This window comes from Oncorhynchus nerka, linkage group LG3 (genome assembly GCF_034236695.1).
Source record: "Oncorhynchus nerka isolate Pitt River linkage group LG3, Oner_Uvic_2.0, whole genome shotgun sequence".
In the NCBI taxonomy this organism is placed as follows: domain Eukaryota; kingdom Metazoa; phylum Chordata; class Actinopteri; order Salmoniformes; family Salmonidae; genus Oncorhynchus; species Oncorhynchus nerka.
The window spans coordinates 67619609-67643076 of record NC_088398.1 but is presented as its reverse complement, the minus strand read 5'-3'; the positions used below and the strand labels follow the sequence as shown (position 1 = coordinate 67643076).

The window sequence follows — 23468 nt, the reverse complement described above, 5'->3', positions numbered from 1 at the left end:
GACTTCCGAATTCTGTGCATTCAAATCACTGGGAACTCTGACAAAAACGAGCTTCGACTGCAAAAAATCGGTTTGAACGTCATCCAAGCTCTGAGCTCTAGAACGATGCCCGAGTTTCTTACTTTGATATCCGAGTTGGATGACCGTTCAAACCAAATTTCCCCAATCGAAGCTCGTTTTTTCCAAGTTCACAGTTGTCTTCAACTCACTGAAGTCGGAGATTTCCGAGTACCGAGTTCCCAGTTGTTTTGAACGAGGCATTTCTCTCATTCTCACACTGTTGTTACAATTTCACTGTTTAATGACTCTTCTGTTGCCAAATTCGGTAAGAGAGGAAAAGAGGGAGAGGGCTCTGCCCATCATGGCGCAGGCATGGATGTAGGATATTATCAGGGGACATAGGGGCAATATCGAGTGTTGCCTGCGTCAGAGGCTCTCCCGCTCTCCCTCCCAGCCTAGCTGTGTCACAGAGCCGCAGTCTCGTGATGCTTGTTTACTTCTGAAGTAGGAGGGCAGAGGCTGGGTACAGACTGGGAACAGTCACGCACCCTCCTCTCGCATGCGCCTCATCACGTTGTAAATCGCAGTTGATGCCAATTGCCGTTCGGAGCATGGATAATCCATTGTAGAATCGACTAGATCATGCATCATGCCGTGTTTTTAGAATTGTGCTATAACTTGTGTAAAAAATTAATACGAATGCAAATAGACCTAATTATTTATATCATCAAGGCTTGTAATTACATGCCTATTATAGCATTGTTATTTATTGACAGCACTAACTTATCATAATAAAATAACATCTAAGTATAACATAGGCGTACATTCACTCAAACTTATATCAGTTTATCCACTCTGAAACCTGTGACGAATAAATTGAGCTTTCCCTCCATAATTCTTATTGCGCACTAACCAAACACAAGACATCATCAATGCTATACTGCGCACAAACCTAATAAATACAACAATACTTAACCCAAATAGCCACCAGGGTCTGTGATACGCCTCGTCATAAATCATTTGATAATAGGCTACATAGCCTGAGTTGCTCTGCAAGAAGAGGATACACGTACGCATTTAATATGCATACAGGCCTAGTAAATGCACCACTGGCTACAGATATGATCGGGCGAATGGTGCATTCATATGCTATTCGGAACTAGGAAACCCTGACATTTCCGACTTGCTAACTGGTTGAACGCGGCACGAGTATAACTACAAAGAGTTAGCACATCGGACATTCCGACTAGCACATGAACAGCATCAACAGTTCCCAGATTGAGTCGCAAGAGGTCAGGAGTGTGTATGAGAGTGAGTGCATTGTTACAACAGTGTACATAGCCAGTAATATGACATTTTAAATGTCAATATTATTTTACAACTTTTGTGAGTGTAATATGTACGTTTTTTAAATGGTTTATTTCCCTTGTTTATTTCCTATTTGTTTATGATCTATTTCACTTTCTTTGGTAATGTAAAAATATGATTCACATGCCAATAAAGCCCATTGAATTGAATGTAATTGAGTGGGAGGGCTTTCTAACGTCTGACGGAGTCTTTTCACTATCATGCAGCCCTCTCCACCACCAATGAGCCCAATAAGTAGGCGGATTTGCAGGTACGCCCCGTCGGCTAGCAGCGACCCAGTGTCAGTGTGTGCATTTTTTTCCTCCCCTTCTCTTTTTTGTAACCAAAGCTGGATGTGTAGAACGTCACATATTGTTTCCCTCTTCACTCCGGTCACTCTAGCGATATGGGTTATTTACTGTTAAACAGCCACAGACGCCGAACGCACAGCCGGCGCCTGGAGTGAAAGTGTTTCTGAGAGATACGGACTATACAGAGTTTCTCTCCAGCCTTCGATAAGTGAGGATATAACAACAGGTTAACGAAAGTGAGATTTGTTTTTTAAAGGACGATAGAATGGCGAGTCCTCCAAATACTGGGGGAGGACACTTGTTATCCAACGCGAACATTAGTAACACCAAGATTAAGAAATGTGGATACCTCAAGAAGCAGAAGCACGGACACAAGCGCTTCTTCGTTCTGAAGGAACCGGGCGAGGGCTTCCCTGCCCGGCTGGAGTACTACGAGAGCGAGAAGAAATGGAAAAACAAGTCAGCGGCAAAGAGGGTTATACCTCTTGACTGCTGCCTCAATATCAACAAGAGAGCTGACGCCAAACACAAACACCTTATCGCCCTCTATACCAAGGACGAATATTTTGCCGTTGCGGCAGATAATGAAAAAGAGCAGGATAATTGGTACCGAGTCTTAACGGATTTAATGAGCGAGGGCAAAGTGTACTCCGACGGCTCCGCTTCCAATTCCGCTTCTTCGCTGGTGGGGTTTGATGAGGCGAACTACGGGATGATTACGCCGGTAACTGCCGCGTATAAGGAGGTATGGCAAGTAAACCTGAAATCCAAAGGGCTGGGGCAGAGCCGGAATCTGACCGGGGTGTACAGACTGTGTTTATCCAGCCGGACTATCAGCTTCGTAAAGCTCAACTCGGATGTCGCGTCCGTCAGTTTACAGCTGATGAACATTCGGAGATGCGGGCACTCAGAGAGCTTTTTCTTCATCGAGGTCGGACGGTCAGCAGCCACGGGACCAGGCGAGCTGTGGATGCAGGCTGACGACTCAGTGGTGGCGCAAAACATCCACGAGACTATATTGGAGGCCATGAAAGCCATGAAGGAGCTGTCAGAGTTTCGGCCGCGCAGCAAGAGCCAGTCTTCAGGCACTAACCCCATCTCCGTGCCGACCCGGCGGCACCTCAACAACCTTCCTCCAAGCCAGACCGGGCTCCAGCGGCGGTCGCGCACTGACAGCATGGCCACAACTTCCCCGGTTAGTAAATTTACGTCCTGCCGGATACGCACTGCCAGCGAGGGAGAAGGCACCATGGTGCGCCCCATGTCTGTGAACGGGAGTCCCCTCAGCCCCGGTATTCAACCGAACCTATTAGGGAGATCAAACACCATTACAGCCCGGCCCTGCCGGACATTTGAATCCTCTTCCCTCCAGCACAGTAAGTCCATGTCCATGCCTCTGTCTCACTCTCCACCCACAGCCACCCCCAGCCCTGTTAGCCTGTCCTCCTGCTCGGAGAGCAGTGCTCCTTGCCCCTCCAGCTGCAGTGCCTCGGTCTCCCCCAGTGATGGGGGCTTCATCTCCTGTGATGATTATGGCTCCAGCCCTGCAGGCCTGCACCTCACCCTCCGCAGTAACACCCCAGAGTCCCTGAGGGAAGACACACCCCCTTCCCGGGAAGGCAGCAACCTGCACGGCTATATGGTGATGGAGAGACAGAACGGTTACCGCCGGTTACCAGAGCTGGACAAGGCATACCGGAAACGCACATACTCCCTCACCACCCCGCGCCAGCACAGGGCACCGCCCCAGGTCTCCTCTGCCTCATTGGACGAATACACGCTCATGAGGGCCACCTACACCAGTGGTTGCCAATCGGGTCGCAGCTCTCACATGGCTTCCCCAAAAGTGACCTATCCCGAGGACTATGGCGATGTCCAGATAGGCTCCAACGGTCACCTAGGCGACAGTGGCTACATGCCCATGACTCCAGGTGTGGCTCCTCAGACAGCGGGGGTCAAAGGTAATGCTTACATGCCCATGAGCCCCATGTGTGTGTCGGCCCCAAAGCAGATCATCAACCCCCGCTCTCACCCCTCTCCAGCTGGGATGGGTCCCCATACAGATTCCCCTGGCAGTGTGTCTCTGGAGGACAGCGGCTACATGAGGATGTTCTGCGGGGCCAAGATGTCTGTGGACAGCTCAGATGAGAAACTCACTAATGAGGAGTACCTCAACATGTCCCCTGTGGACCCTCTGGTGTCCTTCACCCCCTCAGACTACTTCTTCACAGACACTACCCCCCAGCCTCACCCTCACCACAGACAGCCTTACTCCATCAGTTCCCTGCCCCGCTCTCTCAAAGCCCAGCCCCAGAGGAACGGTGTCACAGACACAGACCAGTACGTGGTGATGAGTCTACAGAGGCAGAGGATAGAAGAGGAGTCCAACTACTGTCCCATCTCACCAGTCTCCATCGGTACGCCCCCCACCAACACCCTCTCCTCAGCTCCCTCGATCCTCAGAGCCGGCAGGGTGACCCAGGAGGGGGGTCTGGTCCACAGGGGGAGGGTGAGTCGACCTACCCGGCTCGCCCTTGACTCTCTGAGGACACTGCCCTGTATGAGCGAACACCCTCTCCCCTCTGAGCCCAGGAGTCCCGGGGAGTACATCAACATAGACTTTGGCAACGCCACACGATACCCGCCTGTCTCTACCACGACTGAAAGCTCTGCTTCATCGCTGGGCTCGGTGGACGGGCCGGCGAGGAGTTCCCCGCCACTCTCCGAATACGTCAACATCAACATCAGCTCATGCTCTTCCAAACACAGGGATTCCCCTTCTTCAATAGGGCGCATGGAGCTGAGTCCTGTGCTCCTCGTGTGTCCAGGCCAGCCTCACAGAGAGAATCAGAGGGAGAGAGAGGAGGGGGAGAAGGAGGAGAGAGTCGTAGTGGAATATCCTCTCCAAAAGCATGTGAGCCCTGTGTGCCCGGTTGGAGCTGTAAAAGACGACTACACTGAGATGACCTTCAGTCCTACTAACCCCTCTGTCTCTCTCCCTGCCTCTCTGTGCCCCTCTGACTCCACCACCCATCTGCCTACCAGCCCCTCGTCCTGCATCCAGAGACTCACCCTGGGGGGAGAGGGCGTAGTGGTGGTCCCCCCTGCCCCAGTGGAGTCCTTCCTCCTGGGGGGTCCATCCCCCCCCCCCGTCAACCCAGACAGGGGGGCTAAGGTGATACGGGCTGACCCCCAGGGTCGCAGGCGCCACAGCTCCGAGACCTTCTCCTCCACAACCACAGTAACGCCAGTGTCTCCATCGTTCGCCCACGATTCCAACAAGCGGCACAGCTCGGCGTCGGTAGAAAACGTGTCGCGGCTGGTCCGGAGCTCGGAGGGCTCAGACGAGGAGTATGGGAACAGCAACAGCCCCATGTGCCGGGAGACGTCGGCGGGCTACCAAAACGGACTCAACTACATTGCCTTAAACCTGATGGAAGGGAGCCTGGGGGGTTGCACCAATCTGGGGGGCTGTGAGGGACTGCTGAGGTTCAAGGCAGCGTGTGGATGCAAGGGGGGCATGAACAGTTTCAACGCCAGCCCCTATGCCACCATGGGCTTCAAGGAGACTGCAACAGCAGTGAAAGGTGAGCCTCTGCCGATTATGTGTGTGCCTTTGCATGCTTATCATGAGCCCATTCATTCATCCATGGCATAGAAATAGAATGAATAGAAAGGATGTCTCCATTTAAGTCAATGATGGCATAATGGCTGGACTAGACATTTTGAGTGTAGCCATGCCAGGAAGTAGAAGCAGGAATCTTACCCTTCAATGTGTGCTGTGATTTATTGAGTCAATTCAACTGACATTAGGAAAAATACATTCCATTGCATGAGCTACATCAGTTAGCATCATGAGCTACATCAGTTAGCATCATGAGCTACATCAGTTAGCATCATGAGCTACATCAGTTAGCATCATGAGCTACATCAAACTGTTCAGTGTTTATGTTTGTTATTGCAAGTCCGTTTAAACAAATGTATTTGGTGTATACTGCTTATAGTGAAACTACTTACTATAACATAGATCTGATTTATTTCTCTAAACATGATTTATTAAACATGGCGTCTGAAATGATACGTGACGGTGCAAGTTGGAGCACCATGAGAAGTGTAGCGTATTAGTCCTGTTATGCAGCTTATTCAGTGCAAATCAACTGTTATATTTGGAGTAGCCTGTCACACACATTCAGTACATCATTAAGGCCATGGCTGTGGGAAATACGCATGGTTCCGTCATGCAAATGATTGAAGTTGTTTGAATTCTGGATCAATGTGTGCGCTTGAGTCCCAGCCAGCGTTTCCTGTGATGCAGTTATTCTTCTGGACCAGACTACGCTAGTGCAAATGTACAGAGACAGGAGAACATATCCCAACGCGCTGCTTTCAATGATGCTCAGTATGCCAGAACAATCCATAAGGAATATATCGGCTAGGTGGTTTCTTCTTTATGTAACACACTTATATGCGCTCTGAGAGGATTAGGATACGAGTCAGCAAATATAGTGGAAAGTAGGCTCAAACTGATTCTGTTCAAAATGATCACAGAAAATACATCGATTTAGGGGACAATTCACCTACCAAATCACACTTCAACCCCGTCCGTAACTATTGAGGTTGGGGAAACCAAAACATTACCTTTCACCTCGTTCCTGGCTTATGTCTACTGTAGTATCAGTAGCCTGCTATACAACAGTAAATAACACACTCCCCATATATTTGGTTTGGACATTGATGGTGAAATATACATTTACTTGTAGGCCTATAAGCAGCGGCTACACAATGTTGTGATCTGCAATGCCCTGGTAAAGGGAGTGCTCTCTTTCTCCTTTCCTCATCTACTTTCTCTCTTCCTCTGTCTCCCTCTCTGGCTGTAAACAGAAGGGCTGGGTGTAGTCAGTGCACTGGGTTCCCCGGAAAAACAAGTGAGTCAGTTGTTTATCACTTGTCAGGTATTGGGTTTCATGTTAGGAATGTAGTGTTCAAAGGCTGCAGGGAGATGTGAATTTTCACTTGTTTTTCTAACCTACTGGGGGGATTGCAGATCACGTTGTTGTTTTACCGTGAGGAACTTTACAAAACAGACTAACACACACACTGCACCTGCTCCCAAGGGGATTAAAAACCTATGCACTGATTGGCCAAACATACTCAATCAAGGGTGTGTGTTAAGAAGTATTATGCCAGTGTATTTACTTATGTTTGTGTAATAAGGGATTTCATGTGTGTTTGAGCATGACTGGGGTTGCAACATTCTGGGAACTTTCAATAAATTCCCTGGTTTTCTCTGAAATAGTGGTTGGAGTATTCCCAAAATCAGGAGGAATAAGCACGAAAATCCGGAATCTTCCTACTAGGATTTCTGGAAAATGTTGCAACCCTAAGCATGTCTGCTGACTGAGTTGTTTTGTAGACATAGCAGTCATTTCCACAAAGTTGAGCAGAAAGAAAGACCTGGCCCTAAGCTACGGAAGGAGAGGAGATGGGGGAGGAGGAATGGAGACAGAGGAGTGACATGTATTAGTTTGTTTTTCAAAATCAGGACAAAACAGACCACAGTGGGAGGGAGGGGGGTAAGAACAGAGGAGGGGAGACAACAAAGCAACAGAGAAGGAGCAGAGTTGATCCAGTACGAGTTGGCTGTGGCCGGTTATTGCTTGGTTATTTATGGCATTCCTGAAAAACAAATGATCAGCCGGAGAGAAAGAACAAAGTGTTTACCAAGAAATTACAGGCTTTTCCACATTCTTCCCTCAGCACCACAACGTGACTCGTAGTCAGCATTCCACATGCTCACATTCATTTGTGACTTGCTGGATTTGGAATGCAAATCATTTGAGGATGAATTGGCCTTTATATTTTGTGTGTGTGTGACAGCTGCTGTGTGTATCTATTTGTAGGTTACTCTGGCCTTGTGTTTGTAGTTTACTCTGGCCTTGTGTTTGTAGGTTACTCTGGCCTTGTGTTTGTAGGTTACTCTGGCCTTGTGTTTGTAGGTTACTCTGGCCTTGTGTTTGTAGTTTACTCTGGCCTTGTGTTTGTAGGTTACTCTGGCCTTGTGTTTGTAGGTTACTCTGGCCTTGTGTTTGTAGGTTACTCTGGCCTTGTGTTTGTAGGTTACTCTGGCCTTGTGTTTGTAGGTTACTCTGGCCTTGTGTTTGTAGGTTACTCTGGCCTTGTGTTTGTAGGTTACTCTGGCCTTGTGTTTGTAGGTTACTCTGGCCTTGTGTTTTAGGTTACTCTGGCCTTGTGTTTGTAGGTTACTCTGGCCTTGTGTTTGTTACTCTGGCCTTGTGTTTGGTTACTCTGGCCTTGTGTTTGTAGGTTACTCTGGCCTTGTGTTTGTAGGTTACTCTGGCCTTGTGTTTGTGGGTTACTCTGGCCTTGTGTTTGTAGGTTACTCTGGCCTTGTGTTTGTAGGTTACTCTGGCCTTGTGTTTGTAGGTTACTCTGGCCTTGTGTTTGTAGGTTACCTGGCCTTAGTTAGGTTCTGGCCTTGTGTGTTTGGCCTTGTGTTTGCAGGTTATTCTGGCCTTGTGTTTGTAGGTTACTCTGGCCTTGTGTTTTTGGCCTTGTGTTTGTAGGTTACTCTGGCCTTGTGTTTGTAGGTTACTCTGGCCTTGTGTTTGTAGGTTATTCTGGCCTTGTGTTTGTAGGTTACTCTGGCCTTGTGTTTGTAGGTTACTCTGGCCTTGTGTTTGTAGGTTACTCTGGCCTTGTGTTTGTAGGTTACTCTGGCCTTGTGTTTGTAGCTGGCCTTGTGTTTGTAGGTTACTCTGGCCTTGTGTTTGTAGGTTACTCTGGTCTTGTGTTTGTAGGTTACTCTGGCCTTGTGTTTGTAGGTTACTCTGGCCTTGTGTTTGTAGGTTACTCTGGCCTTGTGTTTGTAGGTTACTCTGGCCTTGTGTTTGTAGTTTGCTCTGGCCTTGTGTAGGTTACTCTGGCCTTGTGTTTGTGGGTTACTCTGGCCTTGTGTTTGTAGGTTACTCTGGCCTTGTGCCTTTGTTTGTGGGGTTACTCTTACTCTGGCCTTGTGTTTGCCTTGTGTTTGTGGGTTCTGGCCTTGTGTTTACTCTGGCCTTGTGTTTGCCTTGTGTTTGTAGTTACTCTGGCCTTGTGTTTGTAGGTTACTCTGGCCTTGTATTTGTAGGTTACTCTGGCCTTGTGTTGGCCTTGTATTTGTAGGTTACTCTGGCCTTGTGTTTGTAGGTTACTCTGGCCTTGTGTTTGTAGGTTACTCTGGCCTTGTGTTTGTAGGTTACTCTGGCCTTGTATTTGTAGGTTACTCTGGCCTTGTGTTTGTAGGTTACTCTGGCTTTGTGTTTGTAGGTTACTCTGGCTTTGTGTTTTTGTGAATTAGATATCAGTATTTGAGACTTATTAGTTTATTGGTTCATTGACTCATTGAGCTGATGGCCTGTCCAAAGCTAGTGTTTTTGGCATTGTTGTTGTTTTGGTTTGGGGGTAGGCATGCACTCACTCAGATGGGAGAGGGAAGGGGGTGGGTCACTGAGTGGGTTGGGGGCTGTTTAAATTTCAAAGCATACCCCCATATGGCCCACTCCTGCACCTCACTCTGCCGCCCCGGGTCAGAAACGTAACCTTTGAACTGGCTCTGGGTGTGTGAGGGCCCTTGGGAATAGCAGAGAGGAAGGGAACGCTACAAGCAAACACCAGTTATCTGCAAACAGAATAAGAAACATGTATTCATCTCTCCTACGCTCTCTAGTCTATCTCTGTGTCTGAAACTCTCTCTGTGTTTTTCTCTGACGCTCTTATCATTCCTCTCTCTCCTTTCTTCATGTTTTCCTCTTTTTTTATGAGCGCTCTCTCTCTTTTGGGCTGTCAGGTGTTTGATAGACACTCATTCTCTCCCTGTTTTTATTTGGGAGCTCTGACCTCGTCCCCCCCTTTTGTTTCCCTCTCTACCTCAGTATGTGTGTGTTAGCAGATGGTGGGGGCCGGGGTCTTGCACCTGCCCCTCCCAGCAGTGCTCACTGGTTATCTGGCCCTTCAGAGGCAATGACTGAGCACCAACTGCGTCAGAGAGAGAGGCTGAAAACAAATCCAATTTTGATAAACTCCCATATCTATTGGGTGAAATACCACAGTGTGCCATTACAGCAGCAAGATTTGTGACCTGTTTCCACAAGAAAAGGGCAACCAGTGAAGAACAAACACCATTGTAAATACAACCCATATTTACATTTATTTATATTCCTTTTTGTACTTTAACTGTTTGCACATCGTTACAACACTGTATATAGACATAATATGACTTTTGAAAAGTCTTTATTCTTTTGGAACTTTTATAAGTGTAATGTTTATTTTCATTTTTTATTGTTTATTTCACTTTGTTTATTATCTATATCACTTGCTTTGGCAGTGTAAACATATGCTTCCCATGCCAATAAAGCCCCTTGAATTGAAATTGAATTGAGACCAAATATCACTCTAACCCTCACTTTCGCTCTTTCACTTACTCTTTTTTTCCCTTTCTCTATCTCTCTGTCCTTCCCTCTCTCTCTTTATTGCTCACTTTTTCTGGCATTAGTTTCTGTTTACTGTAAGTCATGTGATTAAGTCTCCTAGTCAGTTGGTCTCTGCCCTCCTTTCTCTCTCCGCCCAGAGAGCCCTCTGTCTGTAGCTCCTAGTTCCAGCTGAGGGCCTCTGGTTGGCTTTAATAAAATACCATAGATGTTTTTTTAACAACTAATTAAACAATTAGTAAATTAGATAGCTAAATAGCCCCATTACAGGAATTCCTTGAATTGCCTCCTGTTTTATGGACTTCTTTGAGAAGAATAATTGCTTTCGAGAATTTTAACTGAATTTGTTACCTAAATGAATTTCACTGAAGTGGTGTGATTTTAGAGGATAGCATAGCTGTGCTGAAAAAGCCTGATTGACTTGTCAGCTGCTGTGTGTGGTTAATTATAGATCTATCCAATAATAATACCTAGACGTAGTGACGTATTTCTAATAACGTTTGCCTTCACCTGTCCTCACTACCCTGCCCTCTCTCTGTCTTTCACCCCTCTCTCACTTCACCCCCCTCCCTCCCTCCCCTTCTCTGTGTGATACCCATAAACTAGGACGGGATGTTCCATGGTTAGATAAACTCTGTTAACTTTCCCTCCATTTAGCTGGGAGTTAAGGAGTTACATTGTGTTCAGGATTAGACATTGTTGAGTATTTTGTTTTGTTTCGAGTTAGATTTAGTGGAAGGGAGAGCACACACACACAGGTTTCCCAAACACTGAGGTGAGTTGCAGTTAGGATCACTTAAGCCTCATTGAGCTCATGTTCTCCTGACTTCCCAGGAACAGGCTTCACTCCCTCCTCACCCATTCCTTCTTATCGCTCTCCATTTTTCTTTGGTTCACTCTCTTTTCTTCCCCCTTCCTCTCTCAAATTCAAAAATAAATGTTAACATGTTGTTTGTTAACACAACCCTGTGCCCGAACAAAAAAAACTGTTAGTCTGAATTATGCTACTGCTAGGAGAACCACAGACCTGTTGTCTGAGATATGATACTGCTAGGAGAACCACAGACCTGTTGTCTGAGATATGCTACTGCTAGGATAACTACAGACCTGTTGTCTGAGATATGCTACTGCTAGGAGAACCACAGACCTGTTGTCTGAGATATGATACTGCTAGGAGAACCACAGACCTGTTGTCTGAGATATGCTACTGCTAGGATAACTACAGACCTGTTGTCTGATATATGCTACTGCTAGGAGAACCACAGACCTGTTGTCTGAGATATGCTACTGCTAGGAGAATTACAGACCTGTTGTCTGAGATATGCTACTGCTAGGAGAAATACACACCTGTTGTCTGAGATATGCTACTGCTAGAAGAACCACCGACCTGTTGTCTGAGATATGATACTGCTAGGAGCATTACAGACCTGTTGTCTGAGAGATACTACTGCTAGAAGAACCACAGACCTGTTGTCTGAGATATGCTACTGCTAGGAGAATTACAGACCTGTTTTCTGCGATATGATACTGCTATTAGAATTACAGACCTGTTGTCTGAGATATGATACTGCTAGGATAACTACAGACCTGTTTTCTGAGATATGCTACTGCTAGGACAACCACATACCTGTTGTCTGAGATATGATACTGCTAGGATAACTACAGACCTGTTGTCTGATATATGCTACTGCTACGATAACTACAGACCTGTTGCCTGAGATATGCTACTGCTAGGAGAACCACAGACCTGTTGTCTGATATATGCTACTGCTAGGAGAACCACAGACCTGTTGTCTGAGATATGCTACTGCTAGGAGAATTACATACCTATTGTCTGAGATATGCTACTGCTAGGAGAATTACAGACCTGTTGTCTGAGATATGCTACTGCTAGGATAATTACAGACCTGTTGTCTGAGATATGCTACTGCTAGGATAACCACAGACCTGTTGTCTGAGATATGCTACTGCTAGGATAACCACAGACCTGTTGTCTAAGATATGCTACTGCTAGGATAACTACAGACCTGTTGTCTGAGATATGATACTGCTACGATAACTACAGACCTGTTGCCTGAGATATGCTACTGCTAGGATAACCACAGACCTGTTGTCTGAGATATGCTACTGCTAGGAGTAATACACACCTGTTGTCTGAGATATGCTACTGCTAGAAGAACCACCGACCTGTTGTCTGAGATATGATACTGCTAGGAGCATTACAGACCTGTTGTCTGAGATATACTACTGCTAGAAGAACCACAGACCTGTTGTCTGAGATATGCTACTGCTAGGAGAATTACAGACCTGTTTTCTGCGATATGATACTGCTATTAGAATTACAGACCTGTTGTCTTAGATATGCTACTGCTAGGAGAATTACAGACCTGTTGTCTGAGATATGATACTGCTAGGATAACTACAGACCTGTTGTCTGAGATATGCTACTGCTACGATAACTACAGACCTGTTGCCTGAGATATGCTACTGGTAGGAGAATTACAGATGTGTTGTCTGAGATATGATACTGCTAGGAGAATGACAGACCTGTTGTCTGAGATATGATACTGCAAGGATAATCACAGACCTGTTGTCTGAGATTTGATACTGCTAGGAGAATAACAGACCTGTTGTCTGAGATATGATTATGCTAGGATAACTACAGCCCTGTTGTCTGAGATATGCTACTGATATGATAATTACAGACCTTTTGTCTGAGATATGATACTGCTAGGAGAATTACAGACCTGTTGTCTCAGATATGCTACTGCTAGGAGAACCATAGACCTGTTGTCTGAGATATGCTACTGCTAGGAGAACCACAGACCTGTTGTCTGAGATTTGATACTGCTAGGAGAACCACAGACCTGCTGTCTGAGATATGAACTTCATACTTTGTACTTTAAACTACAGTAGCATGTCTGCTCCTTTGTATATGCCTGTGGAGTGTGTGAGTGTGATGTAGAGTGTTCTTGGCCTGAGAACAGCAGGTCTATGTATAGCCAGTGAGAAATAAATAAATAATGTGGAGAGCAGTGTGGTTGGGGGAAGGGGCACCTTCCAGGAAGGGGTAGAGGGGTGTGTGGTGGCGTGCCTATAAGGGGGATGGGTAGGCTGTAACGGGTTTGTTTATCCCTCCCTCTACCCCCTCGCTCTCTCCCTCTGTGATCAGCGTGTGTGAAATTAGCTGTATTAGGGGAGGTAGTCTCTCTCAGCTGACACACACTGCACTGAGAAGTGCTGGTTGAGTCTCCACTCATAAAAGGGGATTGTGATGGCTTGGCAGGACTGTGTGATTGGTAACCAGGGGTGTGTGTTTAGAAACCTCGGTTGTGTGTGTGAGATGATTAAGCTCTGATTCTCGGCAACTCTCCCTCATCCCCACTCCCCTGTGTCTGCAACCAACTGGTCTGGACTGGCCCTGCTGGGACACACACACACACACACACACACACACACACACACACACACACACACACACACACACACACACACACACACACACACACACACACACACACACACACACACACACACACACACACACACACACACACACACACACACACACACATTCCCATGTCAGGTTGACTTTGTTACTCTGGTTGTCCAACCCTCTCCCTGAATGGAGTGACTGGACCCTGGGTGTAATTGGCCCTGTGAAATTCAAACTACTTCTGTGAACTCTGCCGTCACATACACCACACCAGGTCAGAAGATATTTTATCAGGTGTGGTGTTATGGTTAGGTTGGACAGCCATGAGGTGTTGCGTTATGGTTAGGTTGGACAGCCATGAGGTGTTGCGTTATGGTGAGGTTGGACAGCCATGAGGTGTGGTATTATGGTTAGGTTGGACAGCCATGAGGTGTTGCGTTATGGTGAGGTTGGACAGCCATGAGGTGTGGTGTTATGGTGAGGTTGGACAGCCATGAGGTGTTGCGTTATTGTGAGGTTGGACAGCCATGAGGTGTGGTGTTATGGTGAGGTTGGACAGCCATGAGGTGTGGTGTTATGGTGAGGTTGGACAGCCATGAGGTGTGGTGTTATGGTGAGGTTGGACAGCCATGAGGTGTTGCGTTATGGTGAGGTTAGACAGCCATGAGGTGTGGTGTTATGGTGAGGTTGGACAGCCATGAAGTGTGGTTTTATGATGAGGTTGGTCAGCCATGAGGTGTGGTTTTATGGTGAGGTTGGTCAGCCATGAGGTGTGACATTATGATGAGGTTGGTCAGCCATGAGGTGTGGCGTTATGATGAGGTTGGTCAGCCATGAGGTGTGGTTCCCATGAACAGGCTAGGTCCTGGTTCCTGGTTCCTGGTTGTATATCTGACAGAGCACGGACAGGGTGACACAGTGTCTGTGGAAGTGGGTCAGCCCCTCTAATGTGATTAGCAGGATAATAGAGACTCTAATCAGCCTCCTGTGAGTGTGAGTAGCGCAAGGTGAATCACTCCTCTATTTACTAGTATACTATGTACTGCACCTCCTCTGTGACTGTGGAGTGACAGAGGCATTTAGCAGTTTTGGGTATAAATAGTAGTTATCCCATTCCTCTCTTTCTCCTAGTAGGTGGGTTCTCCTAGTAGGTGGGTATAGGGGGTTCTCCTAGTAGGTGGGTATAGGGTGTTCTCCTAGTAGGTGGGTATAGGGGGTTCTCCTAGGAGGTGGGTTCTCCTATTAGGTGGGTGTAGGGGGTTCTCCTAGTAGGTGGGTATAGGGGGGTTCTCCTAGTAGGTGGGTATAGGGGGTTCTCCTAGTAGGTGGGTATAGGGGGTTCTCCTAGTAGGTGGGTATAGGGGGTTCTCCTAGTAGGTGGGTATAGGGGGTTCTCCTAGTAGGTGGGTATAGGGAGTTCTCCTAGTAGGTGGGTATAGGGAGTTCTCCTAGTAGGTGGGTATAGGGGGTTCTCCTAGTAGGTGGGTATAGGGGGCTCTCCTAGTAGGTGGGTATAGGGAGTTCTCCTAGTAGGTGGGTTCTCCTAGTAGGTGGGTATAGGGAGTTCTCCTAGTAGGTGGGTATAGGGAGTTCTCCTAGTAGGTGGGTATAGGGAGTTCTCCTAGTAGGTGGGTATAGGGAGTTCTCCTAGTAGGTGGGTATCGAGGATCAGTATTCTGGGAAAGTATCATTATTATAGTGTTTTGGTCTGACATTTTGTTTCAAGTTTTGATGTTATGGCATTTCTCTCTCTCTGTGTGTGTGTGTGTGTATGTGTGTGTGTTTCCTAACACTGCGGGTTCTGAATCAGGTTTGTTTAAGAGAGTGGCCAGCTCTGTGAAAAAACCTCTTGTTCTCTGCTTGAAAAAGACAGTGGTGTAAAGTACATAAGTAAAAGGTTGAAGTACTACTTAAGTAGTTTTTTGGGGTATCTGTACTTTACTGTTTATATTTTTGACAACTTTTACTTCACTTTATTCCTAAAGAAAATAATGTACTTTTTACCTCATGTTTTCCCTGACACTCAAAAGTACATTTTGAATTCTTAGCAGAACAGGAAAATGGTCCAATTACACATTTATCAAGAGAACGTTCCTGCTCATTCCTTCTGCCTCTGATCTGGCAGACTCATTAAACACAAATTATTCATTTGTAAGTTTTGTCTGTGTTGGAGTGCAGCCCTGACTATCCGAAAAATGAAAAAAAAAACAAGAAAATGGTGCCATCTGGTTTGCTTAATTTAAGGAATTTAAAATGATTTATACTTTTACTTTTGATACTTAATCATATTTTAGAAATTACAAATACTTTTAGACTTTTACTCAATTATTATTTTACTGGGTGACTTTCACTTGAGCTATTTCCTGTTAAGATATCTTTACTTTTACTGAAGTATGACAATTGGGTACTTTTTCCACCACTGGAAAAAGAGAGAGGGAGAAGAGGGAGAAGAGGGAGAAGAGGTAGTGAGGTAGTGAGGTAGTGAGGTAGTGAGTGAGTGAGTGAGTGAGTGAGTGGGAGGCGAGATGCAGTGTGCTGTTACTTCCACGCCAGCACTGCTGTTACTTCCACGCCAGCACTGCATGCAAATCACACTGCACAAACAAGTACACATGTATGCTTAGGTGTGTGTTTTATTTTCTATGCTTCTGTATGTTTTTCAACGTGTGTGTCAGTGTTGGTATGGGTCAGTGTTTGTCATTGGAGACTGTACTCTGTCAGCTGAATAGTGCTAAACGTTGCTTTCCCCTCTGCCACTTGATTGTCTCCCAGCTGACGAGCACTCACTCACACACACACACACACACACACACACACGCACACATACTGTACGTACACTCACTCACACTCACTCAAGCACACATACTGTACGTACACTCACTCACACTCACTCACACACTCACACACACACACACACTCACGCACACATACTGTACGTACACTCACTCAAGCACACATACTGCACTCACACACACACACACACACACACACACACACACACACACACACACACACACACACACACACACACACACACACACACACACACACACACACACACACACACTCAAGCACACATACTGTACATACACTCACTCACACTCACACACACACACACACACACACACACACTCACGCACTCACACACACATACTGTACGTACACTCACTCACACTCACTCAAGCACACATACTGTACGTACACTCACTCACACACACTCACTCACTCACTCACTCACTCACTCACTCACTCACTCACTCACTCACTCACTCACTCACTCACTCACTCACTCACTCACTCACTCACTCACTCACTCACTCACTCACTCACGCACACACACTCATGCACACATACTGTACGTACACACACTCACGCACACATACTGTACGTACACACACTCACGCACGCACACATACTGTACGTACACACACACACTCATGCACACATACTGTACGTGCACACACACTCACGCACACATACTGTACGTACACACACTCACGCACACACACTCACACACACATACTGTACGTACACACACTCACGCACACATACTGTACGTACACACACTCATGCACACACACTCACGCACACATACTGTACGTACACACACTCACGCACACATATTGTACGTACACATACTGTACACACACACACTCACATACTGTACGTACTCACGCACACATACTCACGCACACATACTGTACGTACACACACTCACGCACACATACTGTACGTACACATCGTTTCTCAATGGAAGAGATAACAAGAGCCTAGTGGGACAAAAAAAGGAATGCATTTTTAAGTCTGTATGTGGGATTTGCTTGTAGATAATATGGCAACCTAATTAACCAAACCACACCCCTCTCTGTTTCTCTTTCCCTCCATTCAGACTGAAATCTGATGGGACCCCCCCTCCTATACCCCCTGTTCCCCTCTCTCTCTCTCTTCTCTTTCTCTCTTTCTCTCTTTCTCTCTTCTCTTTCTCTCTTCTCTTTCTCTCTTTCTCTCTCTCTCTCTCTCTCTCTCTCTCTCTCTCCTGGCTGTGAACGATGGATAACGCTGCAGCCTAGTGACGAGGTCGCCACGCCAACAGCTGGACCATGTGCTGCAGTAGACAAACTTTAACCTCCACCATCCCCTCCCCTAGGGGTCAACAGGGCCGCCGTCGTCACGACAATGTGGACACTTGACCCCCCCCTCCCCAAAGTCTCCTATCTTCACTCCCCCCTCTCGGCACCCAGACATTGAGGGGCCGTCGCTGCTGCTATCTAGACAAATAAAAATAATGTTTCTTCAAAGATTATCTATGTACATTCAAAGTTACTTCTGCAAAATGATATTATTATTATTATTATTATTATTCCACTGGTTATCGTTTGGCTTTGGCTGACAGGGCCAGTTAACCTCACCTTGAACCAAACCTCAAGATATGCGAAACACACGTTATACATACTTACACATGTTTATTTATTTATATGTGTGCACTTAGTGGTGCATGTGTGTGTGTGGATGTGTACACTGAATTTGTACTGAAGAGAGGTGGCATTTTACGAATATATTCAACAACGTAGTGAGTTAGCAGTTGCTTAAAACCCCTACCTCAGAGCAAACCAGGTTAGTACTTATTTACACACCAGAAATATATATCGAGATATATTTATTTATTTTCAGAGGTGAATGTTTTTATGAACACCAATCCAAAGCCTTACTACTCTCCTGTCCTCAGTTTCTGATGGACGTTTAGTTTGGACCTATAAACACGCAGAAAATCAAAGACTTAAATCCATTGCCATGGAGACGGAATGCTTGTCTGAGCAGCTGGAGAGGAAGAAATGTCTGTCTGACCTCTTTCCCTCTGCAATCAAAGATTATTGAGATTATTACAGTTCGTTCACATATAGTTACTATATATTAATATGCCATAGTAATATATTTATCATTGCATACAAAGCTTACGAGAAGAAGCTGTTCGGCATTATTCAACACGCAAGTAAAAGCCAGGAGAATGGGATCCAGGAGGAGTCTTCTAGAGTAGGACACACATCATCATCACACACACATCATCATCATCATCACACACATCCGCATGTTCCAGTTTCACCTGGGCTGGTGGTCTGTTGTTAATGCCTAGAACACCATCATTGAGACAAAGCCTTTATATACTTTAACAGATGACCTAGTTCACTCACAATGACCCACCTGTGACACGTTATTCTCACCTGATGCCTCAGCACGGCACCTGTGGTTAGCTGTGATAGGCTATTTGGCACAGAGGTGTGCTGTGATTGGGCTGGTGGGCAGACTCACGACTGGTTTTCAGAGAGGTTTTGACATGCCTGAAGCCATGGCTGCTGCTTTGGGCTGTGAGACAGGAAGGAAGGAGGAGACACACCAGAGCTGACGCTGCACGGTCTTGCACTTACAAACTGCCTAGATTGTAAACACAAGACACTTGAATGTAGTCTATTCCATGTTCTCCTCTTGGGGAACGTAACCACCTTGACAACGAGTAGAAATACCACAACAATAATATCTACGACAACTGCTACAACATGCAGAATAAGACAAAAGAAACAGGCAAAAACGGACCGATCAAAAAACGGAGTAAGGACGAAGAGTGTGGCTTACTTTGTCAGTTCATTGGTACTCAACGTTGGCCTATATACTGTACAAATGTACAAATACAGAGAATAGAATTGAGCGCAAGCTGAACCTTTTGTTTGAGAGACATTTTAAGTTAAAGATGATAAATTATGTTTGTACTGTTTATGTGTTTGGAGTGAATTCCCAGAAACAATGAAAGCACTAATTATTAAGTTATATACAAGCAGCAATGTTTGGCCTGGATTTTAAAATGATTATTACAGGATGGTCTTGTGAAATGATTGCCTCTACAAGGACATTTTCTAATGCTGTAATTCCGAGAAATACTTTGAGAACAAATGATTCATTAATACTTGACATACACGTTTATTCTTGCTACTTAGGTACATTTCACGAATGGCACATGCAATATTTACATTTTTAAGAAATTTGTTTATAGAGAGGTACCAACTGTATAATAATATGTTAATAATGTTTGTTAAACCTTAAAATATATTATTTTTTTGCTCTTTGTAATTTTTTTCTGCCAATTGATATAATGGAAAGTGTTCTGTTTGTTTTTGCTAATAGAGCTTATTGGTGATTTGACCAGTGTTTTTTTGCATTTGGATAGCGTTCCTGTTGGGTTTTTATTTAGCGTCTAAACATTACGATGATATGACGACCTAGCTTAACTTGCTGTGTCTTCCATTGTAAATACTTCATATCTCATGACTTATTGAGATGCTACTAAGAGATGATCATTTAAACCTAGTGTAGTTGCCATGGCTTTAGACTGTATTGATTCTTTATAGACACTTGCAATAAAGAATAACATTGTTTAAGAAAGCTAATGACTCTGTCTCCTCTTTTTTACACAAACAAGTGTGGTTGTTTTTTGGGGGGGATCTCTTATCTGAATGGAAGAAAGACGGAGCATCATCTGTCTCCACAGACACCAGATGTCTCAATTCATTTTTCAATAAATCAAATAAAAACCTCTCTCTCTTTTGTGTCTTAGCCACGCATGTTCATCTGTTCCCTCTCTACTAGTATCCCTCAATGAGTATTGTACTATGACTTCTGCCCATTGAACAACACCCCAGTGGCAAGACAGAAGAATTCTTTAAGTATCTTCTAGCATTTGCGCTGCTATGGGTTTGCTCCACCAACCCCCTACAATAGTAATTAGACTAGCTTGTCATGAGCGACAGAACAGAGAAGGAATAAATACAAGCAGTTATGGGATTATGTTTCTGTGCCCTCAGCCATATGCTGTCAGATTATTCCTTCTCACAGCCATGCTAATTGAAATGGTAATTAAGGTTGGGAAACTTTGTATAACTGTAACAGTCTGGTTGGGATATTAGTTTGTGTGTGTGTGTTTTTGGGGGCAGGGTGTGCGTGTATGGGGGGAGGGGTTGTAATTATGTGTGTATACAGTAGTTGGCAAAAATTTTGAGTGACGCAAATATTAATTTTCACAGTCTGCTGCTTCAGTGTCTTTAGATATTTTTTGTCAGATGTTACTATGGAATACTGAAGTATAATTACAAGCATTTCATAAGTGTCAAAGGCTTTTATTGACAATTACATGAAGTTGATGCAAAGAGTCAATATTTGCAGTGTTAACCCTTCTTTTTCAAGACCTCTGCAATCTGCCCTGGCATGCTGTCAATTAACTTCTGGGCCACATCCTGACTGATGGCAGCCCATTCTTGCATAATCAATGCTTGGAGTTTGTCAGAATTTGTGGGTTTTTGTTTGTCTACCCGCCTCTTGAGGATTGACCACAACTTCTCAATAGGATTAAGGTCTGGGGGAGTTTCCTGGCCATGGGCCCAAAATATCGATGTTTTGTTCCCCGAGCCACTTAGTTGTCACTTTTGCCTTATGGCAAGGTGCTCCATCATGCTGGAAAAGGCATTGTTCATCAACAAACTGTTCCTGGATGGTTGGGAGAAGTTGCTCTTGGAGGATGTGTTGGTACCATTCTTTATTCATGGCTGTGTTCTTAGGCAAAATTGTGAGTCAGCCCATCTCCCTTGGCTGAGAAGCAACCCCACACATGAATGGTCTCAGGATGCTTTACTGTTGGCAGGACACAGGACTGATGGTAGTGCTCACCTTGTCTTCTCCGGACAAGCTTTTTTCCGGATGCCTCAAACAATCGGAAAGGGGATTCATCAGAGAAAATGACTTCACCCCAGTCCTCAGCAGTCCAATCCCTGTACCTTTTGCAGAATATCAGTCTGTCCCTGATATTTTTCCTGGAGAGAATTGGCTTCTTTGCTGCCCTTCTTGACATCAAGCCATCCTCCAAAAGTCTTCGCCTCACTGTGCGTGCAGATGCACTCACACCTGCCTGCTGCCATTCCTGAGCAAGCTCTGTACTGGTGGTGCCCCGATCCTGCAGTTGAATCAACATTAGGAGATGGTCCTGGCGCTTGCAGGATTTTCTTAGGCGCCCTGAAGCCTTCTTCACAACAATTGAACCACTCTCCTTGAAGTTCTTGATGATCTGAAAAATGGTTGATTTAGGTGCAATCTTACTGGCAGCAATATCCTTGCCTGTGAAGCCCTTTTTGTGCAAAGCAATGATGATGGCACGTGTTTCCTTGCAGATAACCATGATTGACAGAGGAAGAACAATGATTCCAAGCACCACCCTCCTTTTGTAGCTTCCAGTCTGTTATTCGAACTCAATCAGCATGACAGCGTGATCTCCAGCCTTGTCCTCGTCAACACTCACACCTGTGTTAATGAGAGAATCACTGACATAATGTCAGCTGGTCCTTTTGTGGCAAGGCTGTTATGCAGTGGAAAAGTTTTTTGGGGATTCAGTTCATTTGCATGGCAAAGAGGGACTTTGCAATGAATTGCAATTAATCTGATCACTCTTCATAACATTCTGGAGTATATGCAAATTGCCTTCATACAAACTGAGGCAGCAGACTTTGTGAAAATGTATATTTGTGTAATTCTCAAAACTTTTGGTCACGACTGCATGTTTGTGAAGGGGTTTTGGCAGATTGCTTTTGTGTGCATATGCACTTAGTGTACAAAACATTAAGAACACCTTCCTAATATTGAGTTTCACCCTTGCTCTTTTAACCTCAGAACAGACTGAATTTGTCGGGGCATGGACTCTACAAGGTGTCGAAAGTGTTCCACAGGGATGCTGGCCCATGATGACTCCAATGCTTCTGCACACTTGTGTCAAGTTGGCTGGATGTCTTTTGGGTGGTGGACCGTTCTTGATACACATGGGAAACTGTTGAGCGTGAAAAACTCAGCAGCGTTGCAGTTCTTGACACAAAATGGAGCGCCTGGCACCTACTACCATACCCCGTTCAAAGGCACTTAAATATTTTGTCTTGCCCATTCACCCTCTGAATGGTACACAAACACAATCAATGCCTCAGTCATTTCAAGGCTTTAAAATCCTTCTTTAACCTGCCTTTTCCTCATCTACACTGATTGAAGTGGATTTAACAAGTGACATCAATAAGAGATCATAGCTTTCATCTGGATTCACCTGGTCAGTCTAAGTCATGGAAAAAGCAGGTATCCGTAATGTTTTGTACACTCAGTGTAGTATCAAATAAAATTTGAAATGAAAATGCTTACTTACGAGCACTTCCCAACAATGCAGAGGGAAAGAAAATAGAGAAATAATCAGAAAGTTAAACATGTAATAATAAAATATATAATAGATACATAATGAGTAACAATAACTTGGCTATATACACAGGGTACCAGTACTGAGTCCATGTGCAGGGGTACGTGGTAATTGAGATACACTACCGGTCAAAAGTTTTAGAACGCCTACTCATTCAATGGGTTTTGTTATTTTTACTATTTTATACATTGTAGAGTAGTAGTGAAGACATCAAAACTATGAAATAACACATATGGAATCATGTAGTAAACAAAAAAGTGTTAAACAAATCAAAACACTGTATATTTTATATTTGAGATTCTTCAAATAGCCACCCTTTGCCTTGATGACAGCTTTGCACACTCTTGGCATTCTCTCAACCAGCTTCATGAGGTAATCACCTGGAATGCATTTCAATTAACAGGTGCGCCTTGTTAAAGTAACTTTTGGATTTTTTTCCTTATTAATGCGTTTGAGTCAATCAGTTGTGTTGTGACAAGGTAGAAGGGTTTATACCTTTTTGGTAAAAGACCCAATCCATATTATGGCAAGAACCTCTCAAACAAGCAAAGAGAAACGACATTCCAACATTACTTTAAGACATGAAAGTCAGTCAATCCAGAAAACTTCAAGAACTTTGA

General features: G+C 45.0%; 1 protein-coding gene across 1 annotated transcript; it reads left to right on the top strand.

Annotated features, from left to right (window-relative positions):
• Nucleotides 1–1686: 1686 nt before the first annotated feature.
• LOC115118046 (insulin receptor substrate 2-like) lies at nt 1687–20015 on the top strand. Its single transcript, XM_029646581.2, has 2 exons — nt 1687–5245; nt 17473–20015. Exons 1-2 carry the CDS (start codon nt 1924–1926, stop codon nt 17475–17477), a joined length of 3327 nt encoding a protein of 1108 aa, XP_029502441.1. The 5' UTR covers nt 1687–1923; the 3' UTR covers nt 17478–20015.
• Nucleotides 20016–23468: the final 3453 nt, after the last annotated feature.